Here is a 9,327-nt window from a genome sequence, read left to right as displayed (position 1 = left end):
TCCTCTATTGTATCGTAAAACACATCTCTCTCAGTACTGTACAGTATTCCTGGTATGAAGGAAATCACTCCTACAAATTCCTCAAATAGATATTCCACTTCATTTTCATCTTCATCCCCACTTCCATCAGTATCTTCACGCTTGAAATGTGATGGCAGCACATCCCGAAGAATGTTTCCTCCTCGTGTCCTTCTATTTGATGTGATGATATCATCGCAGATGCTGCCTGCAGCTGCAAACTCCTGCTCACTTCTGTGTCTGTGGCAGTAGACATTGACAATGTCCAGATGCTTCTTTGTTTTCTTTATGGAGAAATAGGACGACATGATGGCATCAAAGTTCTGACATACCTCTGGAGAACTGATCTCCCCTTTAAAGCTTCTTACTTCTACCTCGGAATATTCATATTTTCTCTCATGGTAATGTTTCAAACACCATTTTCTGTACAGTGCATCAAATTCCTCCAGCGATTCTTCAGAGATCCCTGTCTTGTCGGAGATTCTCTTGATCTTGTGCCTTCTCAGCTGTAAGTAGACCGATGTCCTGGTGCTCATTTCATCCCTTAGATCTGGACACTCAATGTAAAGGAGAACGAACAGGTTGAAATACAATGGGGTTTGCAGGATGGCTCTAGTGCCAATGTTCATTTCTTCTATTTTCTGAAGCAGCTCCTTTTTCATTTGCTCCTGTTGGGTGACATCATCTTTCAGCAGGTGGCCAATGAGCTTTTCTGTGAGCGATTTCATATCCTCTTTCTGAAGACCTGACACTTTGAGGTTGATTCTGGAACGTTGTGCTTTATTCACAATTTTGGTTACACCCTCTGTGTTTCCTGGACGTGTCGTGACAACAAACTTCATCTTATTTGAATTCATTTTCAAAAACTCTTGGAAGAGTTTACTTGAATTCTCATTGGCCTCATCATAGCCATCACACAAGACCAAACACTTTGAATCCAGGACTACCGATTTGACAAGGTCTAAGGGAAATAGAGCAGCAGTTTTTGGAATCATGTTTCTTATGTAGTCATCAAAGTTGTCGTGGTCATGATTCCTGAACTGCATGCAGAGCAGAAATGGGAAGGAAGAGAGTTCTGGCACATCATTTGTCTTCTTGCACCATCCCTCCGCATAGGAACAAAGAATTGTGGTCTTTCCAGAACCTGCATCGCCAGATATAATCACAACTTCAGGGTCTTTTCCTTTCGGGTTTTTAATGGTGAAGATTTCTTTTTGATTTACAATAATACGTTTATTGCCATGGAGACCTTTATTTAACTCCTGATCATCCGCCACTTGTAGAGGTACCATAATCTGTCCTGGATCTGTAGTACCATGGTGAGTGAGCCAGTCATAGGGCAAAATCTGACAGAGGCGTTCATTGATAGACAGGAGTTCTTTTGCAGATGATTCTTGTATCATCTCATAGAATTCGCTCTCAAACTCTCCTATTTCTTCTTTAAGCCTTTGTATATCCTGGGGGTTTGAGGGATCATATTTCTCACGGACCTTTTCTAGGAGCTTCGGAACAGCATCTTGGATCTCTGCTTTAAGGTGGTCAGTGTCAGGACCATGAGATGGAAAGAGAGACTTGATTTTCTCAAGAGTTTCCTCGAGCGTTGCTTGAAAGCCCCTGAGTTTACTTTCCAATTCTGGTTCTGACATATGAGACTCTTCATGGCTAACAAAGTTCCTCTCATCTTTGATCTTTTTTAATAACCCTTTTAATTCATCTCCAGGGTCATTCACCCCCTTTTGCCAAAGAGCCTGGCAGATTTTGTTCATCAATGTGATGTCCAGATCTTCTGGAAGCTTCCCTGTGAGATTTCTGATGTCCTGGTCGTTGAAGGGACATCTCCTCCCTTGTAGTGGAACTTGGTTGTCTGTGAGAATCTCTCGGATGCTCCTGTGTTGTCCGTGGAGAAAGTGGAAGGTGTATATGAGGTGAACTACCTTCTTTCCGTACTTCCTAACAAATAGGCTCCGTTTTACATTTCGTAAATCATTGGAGGAAACAACGGGCGCTGAGGAAGCCATTTTGCAGACGACTTCAAGAAGAGACAACCTGACGAGTAGAAGAAAAGAATAAGAGCAGTTAAGATGAGGATATAGAATGAGAGCAACATCAGTTATAATGATACCAAGAGAAGCAGCAGTAACATCAGCTTTAACCTGACTCCTCCTCATGATGAGATCAATAGGAGGAGGAGGAGGAGGAGGAGGAGGAGGAGGAGGAGGAGGAGGAACCAGAGAGAATTTGAGGAACTGAAGGATGGGAACAGATTGGTGGATGGAGGAGACTGGAGAAAGAGAAGGAAGAAGCAGACATTTTCCTTAAGTTATTAGCCTAGTTAAGATTAAGTTTGGTTAGTTTACATTCAGGTTGAGGTAAGATTGAATTTTTCAGACTTTGCCTTCCTCTGGTGAGTGCCCCACTTGCACACCTGTGGCCAGCCAAATCCAGTAGGCCACTCCTTCCTTGGCAACCCATTCCACTCCACAAATCAGCCCCTGTTCCACCCCACCCCGCTATTTTTGACCAATATTTGCTTTGATGTTTTAGTACTAGTACTACTTTTGGTGTTTTAACCCTTCTTCGACTATTCACGTATATATACGTTCGGCTACTTTTTGTCACAAAGACTATTAACGTATATATACGGTTGCCCTTTCACGCCATGATAACAGATTTTTTCGCATTAAAATTATTACCACATGCAAGTCCAAGATATTCTACGCCAGCACAACACAAAAAAACAATATATAGATCTAGATAATAGAATCATAATGATATTTTGATATCTGGCTATCATTGTTGGCAGACATGGGTGATCACGATTTGCGACGGTGCTGTTAGTCAGTGACAGTTTCACTCCAAACCCTGACAATGGTAACGCTACCAAGGCTTCTGTTTTGCCCTTAGGGGAGGTTTATTGATAATTCCCTTTAACGGCGGATGAGAGTCTAGATATTTGCTTTTTCCTTCTTATTTTCGTGATATTCTTATGTACTGATAGGAGTCGACGTTTGAAGGTAAAAATATCCTTTTTATGCTTGTAAATCCTACAAGTATAAATTACACTATTATTTTCAGTACTTTGGAACAATTATTGTACGTATAAGGAGAGAGAGAGAGAGAGAGAGAGAGAGAGAGAGAGAACTTTTCGGGCAATTATACATAAAGTTTTGTAAGGGCCAACGGTCGATTTGGTAGTCAAAGCAAATTATCAATGCTTGAATTATTTGCAAACAAACAGTACAAAATGTTTATTTTTCTATAATCATTCTAACAGATATAACACCTCGACAAACTTTCCCAAGTGACCTTGCGAAGAAAGCGGATTACATTTTATATTTGTGGGGCACGAGGAGGTTAGGCTGGGGCAGAATAATTATAGTCTTATAGGGGTAACCACAGTTTTTAAACAACTAACTGTGACACACGATTGGTAGAGAGAAACTGATAAGAGTCGGTGCACTACATTTCATAGAGTTTTTGCTCGCAATTGAAAAAAAAACAGCCAGCAAAACGTGCTTGCTATGTTTGCAAGCACACGACTAAACGACCGGCTAAACGTAACGATACGTGTTACTGGTGTTTTAACTGTAAAGTGCCATTATGTTTAGTTCCATGTTTCAAAGAATTTCTCACAATTACCGATTTCTAAAGCAGCATATTCGGACTTTGCATGGACTAAGACGTGTGAGAGAGAGAGAGAGAGAGAGAGAGAGAGAGAGAGAGAGAGAGAGAGAGAGAGAGAGAGGAAATATGTGTATTTTTGTGATTTATGCATTGTTTTACTCATGGAAACTTAGTTTTCTCATGGAAATGTAGCTGTAATCTGTTGATGTATTTTTTATTATTAATTACAAATAATATTAATATTCCATGTTTTTAATTAATATCATGCAAATATTCTAAGAGGAAGATGTGTGGTAATTATTGTACATGTATTGATAATGTTATAAGAGAGAGAGAGAGAGAGAGAGAGAGAGAGAGAGAGAGAGAGAGAGAGAGAGAGAGAATGTATTTGTCTATTACATGTGAATGAAATATATTTGATATAATGTCTATAAATGTGCTACTTGTCTATTTTTCATAAATGTAGTAAAGTATTTACCAATTAAATATAAGGAATTGAACACGAGAATTTGAATAATTCCCTAAACGGAGAATATAAATGTAATGAGCAAACAATAATGCAGTTTAATATATGATTGACACTAAATACTAATTCATTTAACAGTTCTAAGAAATAAATAAAAATAATGTAGTTTAATATATGATAGACACTAAATACTTATTCCTTTAACAGTTCTTGTAGTATTATTTGTGGTAGGTTCTAGCTATCAAACTATTTCTTTATGTTGTTTTCTAATGTTAATGTTTTGTAGCATGATTGTCATAAGTTATGTGCTTGTGTTCATGTGTGCATGAATGTTGTTAGTTATTGTCTGTTTTTCTGTTACAGATGTGGTAGTTTGGTAATGTGTTGAATAAAGCTTGGAATCTGTCACCAATGTTTACTTTCATTACAATTTATTCAACACACTACCTATCATGGCCAAGCTGCTGAAGCCGTCCAGACTGGACACAGATCCCAGCTCACCACTGCAGCCAAAGAGTGGAAGCACTGGCATCAAACATTCACCAACTTCATAGAAGAAAGTGGAGATGCTGCACCAGACAAGTTGAGGGCATTAGTGAATTGTGTGTCCCCGAGTGTGTATGAACTCATTGAAGACTGTAGTACTTTTGAGAGTGCAATCGCCAAACTGGAGAGTGCTTATGTCAAGTTGCCGAATGAAGTTTTTGCTAGGCATGTTTTCGCGACACGACGACAGCAGTCAGGAGAATCCCTTGATGAATTTCTGAGGGAACTACATAAGCTAAGCAAGGATTGTAACTTCCAGGCAGTCACAGCTGAGCAATATCGGCAGGAGCTAGTACGTGATGAATTCATCAATGGTATTGCCTCAGCATTTATTCGTCAGCGCCTACTAGAAAATAAGTCACTGAACCTGGAGGCTGCACACAGTCAAGCTTGTACGTTGGATCTTGCCCAGCGTAGTGCCGACGCGTATACATCTCCACCCATTCCTCATACTGCTGCTTTAGTTCCAGAGCGGCAGGCACAGCCCAGAGGTGACCAGCAGCAGCAGCCAACAAAGAAGAAGCAGAAAGAAGTTGACACCTGAGACTTCAGCTGTTTGCTGCTGCTTACTATCCAAGAGGGGGGGATTTTTTTTTTTTTTTTTTGCCCCTATGCCCTATTTTTGTGGTAATGCACTCCACAGTACAGGTAGAGTGAGTTGTCCTGCACGTACTGTTAAATGTAACAAATGTGGTAAAACAGGTCATTTTGCAAAAGTCTGTAAATCAAAGGCTTCAGGTAGTACTACTGCTGCATTGTATAACCCCACTTTGCTTACAATAGCTGCCACTTATCCAAAGAATCTTTCACATGCAGCTACAAACATCACTGTAAATGGCCATTCATTGAAGGCACTAATTGATTCTTGTAGTTCAGATAGTTTTATACGTGAGGAAGTAGCACAGAAACTAAATTTGACAATAGTTTCTGTAGGTAAAGCAGTCTCAATGGCATCAAAATCTTTAAATGCTAGTTCCCCTGGGACTAAATTATTGCCCCAAAAAGTTATTTGGTTTAGATACGTGGATGATATATTCTGTATTTGGCCAGTTCACGAAAACCTCCAGGAATTCCTTAATAATCTCAATAATTTAGTCCCATTCTATTAAAATTTACTGTAGAAGGAAAGAAAGAAATTGTAATTTGAATTTTCTTGATGTAATGTCCATAGAAATGATAGAAATTTCACCTTTTCAGTCTTTCGAAAATCAACTAATATTGCCTCTTTTGTTCATTACTACTCCAATCACCATCAAAATGTTAAATTCTCTGTTTTTTCTGGGATGTTCCTAAGGGCTTTACGTGTCTGTAGCCCGCAGTTTATTGACACTGAAATTAAAACTATTTATGATATTGCATTGAAACTTAAATACCCAAGGACTTTTGTAGATGTGGCATGGAAAAGAGCTAGAAAAACATTTTATTCAACTAATGACAAACTTGAATTTAGTAAGCATAACATTCTAAAATTACCTTATGATGAAAGGTTTTTAGATATTCCTAGAATTTTAAAGCTTTTTAACATAAATGTTGTTTTCAGTAATATTAATGTCAAGAGTTTAGTAATCAAAAATTTCTCAAAGATCTTCCAGGCTGCATATATGAAATTCCTTGCAAAAAAGTGTGATAAAATCTATTACGGACAGACTGGCAAATCTCTTTCACAGCGTCTTAAGCAACATCAATATTCTGTGAGAACTGGGCAAATATCGAATGCATTATTTGTACATATGAGAGATTTAGACCATCCTATTAACTGGAGTCAAGCAAGAGCCTTAGTCCCATGTAATGACACAGTTAAAAGGAATATCATTGAATCTTGTTTTATCAAGTCAAATAATAGAAATGTTCTAAATTTAAGTCTTGGTTTATTTAAACTTGATGCTTTCATAATGAAAAAAGTTGTAGATAAATATAAGCAACAAAATTAATATATTCAGTTTTTACATGTTTTGGACTGTAAGATACTTTGTAATTTCGGTTAGGGTCAGAATCTGTTTAAGTTTGTGACCGTGTGCAATATCCAGATAATCCTGGGATTATCCCTTTTAATTTTTACCCGCCTTTTTGATAATTAACCATCTGGTATTCCCTGATCTTGTTTGTACCTGAGGCCTTCCTCTCCGATTGTACTTCAGTAGCTCCTTGACGATGTCTGAATAAAGACGAAAGCGCTTGGATTCCTGACTTTCCTTTCCCGTGGTATTCGCTTATATATCTATATATATATATCTATATATATATATATATATATATATATATATATAGTATATGTATATATATATATATATATATATATATATATAATATATATATATATATATATATATATATATATATATATATATATATATATATATATATATATATATGCATATATATATATATATATATATATATATATATATATATATATATATATATATATATATACTATATATATATATATAATATATATATATATATATATATATATATATATATTATATATATATATATATATATATATATATATATATATGTATATATATATATATATATATATATATATATATATATATATATATATATATATATATATATATATATATATATATATATATATATATATATATATATATATATATATATATATATATATTATATATATATATATATATATATATATATATGTATATATATATATATATATATATATGTATATATATATATATATATATATATATATATATATATATATATATATATATATATATATATATATATATATATATATATATATATATATATATATATATATATATATATATATATATATATATATGTTCGTTCTTGTCCGCCGCTGTTCCGGAAAACACATTTACGTACAAAGACTTCACGTGGTTGTATTTTATTAATTTGGAAGTTAATTATAACGCTTTTAATAATTGAAACTTCGGGCTTTTTGTTATAGGTTTTCGTCTTTTATGTTTAAAATGTGTATGAAAAATGTATTACTGAGTATTTTTTTTTTTATTTTTGTATACATAAACATGATAGTGGTAGTATGCATGTCCATTTGAAATCTTTGTAACGGCCCTTCACATGATCGTGCGTAGGTTGCTCAGTTGCGGCCGATTAATAAAATCTAAATTTATATGTACATATTAATTGAACCACAATTTTATCAAATAAATTATATTTACAATTGTTGCATAATAGAACAGGTAATTATATTATGTAATTGATTGTGCAGATTAGGGAAAGCATATGAAGTAGGCTACGTCTGCAGATTAGGGAAAGCATATGAAGTAGCCTACGTCTGCATTAGATATATTGTTTTATTTTAATTGGCAGTTTTTTCTAATAGCATAACTCATTTTGTTACTCTTCATTCTTTTGAAAGTTTAATGAAAGTTTCATTTTCTTGTTGTTTGACCTACGTATCAAATATAGAGGGAAAAGATGCAAATTTAGCGATCAGTGCGTCATGGGCAATATTTCACCCTATTAAAGAATAGGTAATACGGATTTGCATGGCATTCTTTTGAATGTACGGTACAGTAGAGGGACATCATGCAGCCTAATTTTTAATATCATATGCCTGGCCTTGGTTAAACAAATGCTTTTCTTTCAGGCGAGACAAACACTGTGTAAAGTTCCCTCTAATATTGCCACTTATGTATATTTTAAAGGTGAAACTGAAGTACTAAAATCAGCTTGCTTAGCTGACGACTATCATCTAATTCACAAGAATAGTAGAGTTCCTTCAAAGACTGTCTCATCACCTAAATCTCAACAGGTTAGTTGTGCATGTTATAAGAAAGATGGACACTCAATAAAAAATTGTCTCAGTCCAAAATGTCAGAGGTCAGAAGTAAGCACTGATGGTAAGTCAAAGAAAATTAAAGGTGCAGTAACATGTCATGCTTTTGTTCCTTCACAGGATCTGCAACCATTTAAGGAATTCATGTGTGAGGCTTCACTTAATGATTCATATGTCACAGCTCTGAAAGACTGCTTCATCCCAGACAATAATTTTGGCTACACAAAAGAGTATGTATAAGTAAGTGACCTAACCACAACTACTCATCTACCCGAGGCTGAGGTAGATATTGCCTGCCCTTATTCCACAGGTAAGGCAAAGGTTGCTGTCTTAGATAAACCATTACCTTGTTATCTTATTCAGATGATTATTGGTAATGATCTTGTAGGATCCTTAAACCTAAATTGATTGTAACAACACCTGAGGTAGTAATCAAAGATGAGCTCTCCAATAAGCCAGGTAATATAGCCTAGGTAATCACTATAATATCTAGTAAAACAACCAGCAATAATACTCCTACTAAGGTAAAGAATGACAGAATAACAGAGGCTCAGGATTTAGTTGATATAAATAAGAACCAGTTTGCTGTACTCAAACAGAAGGATTCAAGTTTGAAAAATTCTGGGATAAAGTAGTGGATCCTACTGACAACAACCCTAAAACTCCATACTTTTATGTGAAGAAAAATATTTTTTTTTTTCGCCATTACAAGTCTCCCAAAGCTCCAACATGACTGTTTTCAGGTTGTTTTTCCAGAGCCCTTAAGGAAACCGTTGCTTGACCTCGCTCATTCTACAGAATCCCATCTTGGAGTAAATAAAACCTACAAGAGGTTGTTTGAGGATTTTTATTGACCAGAAATGAGAAA

The 9,327-nt window shown here is 35.3% G+C and overlaps 1 protein-coding gene across 1 annotated transcript; it reads left to right on the top strand.

Annotated features, from left to right (window-relative positions):
- The first annotated feature begins 2,823 nt into the window (after positions 1–2,823).
- On the top strand, positions 2,824–5,198 carry LOC135197536 (uncharacterized). Its single transcript, XM_064224596.1, has 2 exons — positions 2,824–2,851; positions 4,570–5,198. The coding sequence occupies exons 1-2, from the start codon at positions 2,824–2,826 to the stop codon at positions 5,196–5,198; spliced, it is 657 nt and encodes a 218-aa protein (XP_064080666.1).
- The last annotated feature ends 4,129 nt before the right edge of the window (positions 5,199–9,327 follow it).

The sequence above is a fragment of the Macrobrachium nipponense genome, chromosome 21 (assembly GCF_015104395.2).
Source record: "Macrobrachium nipponense isolate FS-2020 chromosome 21, ASM1510439v2, whole genome shotgun sequence".
Classification (NCBI taxonomy): Eukaryota; Metazoa; Arthropoda; class Malacostraca; order Decapoda; family Palaemonidae; genus Macrobrachium; species Macrobrachium nipponense.
The sequence above is the reverse complement of the archived record's forward strand: the minus strand, read 5'-3'. Positions and strand labels throughout refer to the sequence as shown.

Bases quoted from the DNA above. Each gene is read 5' to 3' on its own strand.
- LOC135197536 (XM_064224596.1), top strand. From the start codon at position 2,824: ATGGGTGATCACGATTTGCGACGGTGCT. The intron at 2,852-4,569 runs GTTAGTCAGTGA...ATCATGGCCAAG, and splicing joins TCACGATTTGCGACGGTGCT to CTGCTGAAGCCGTCCAGACT.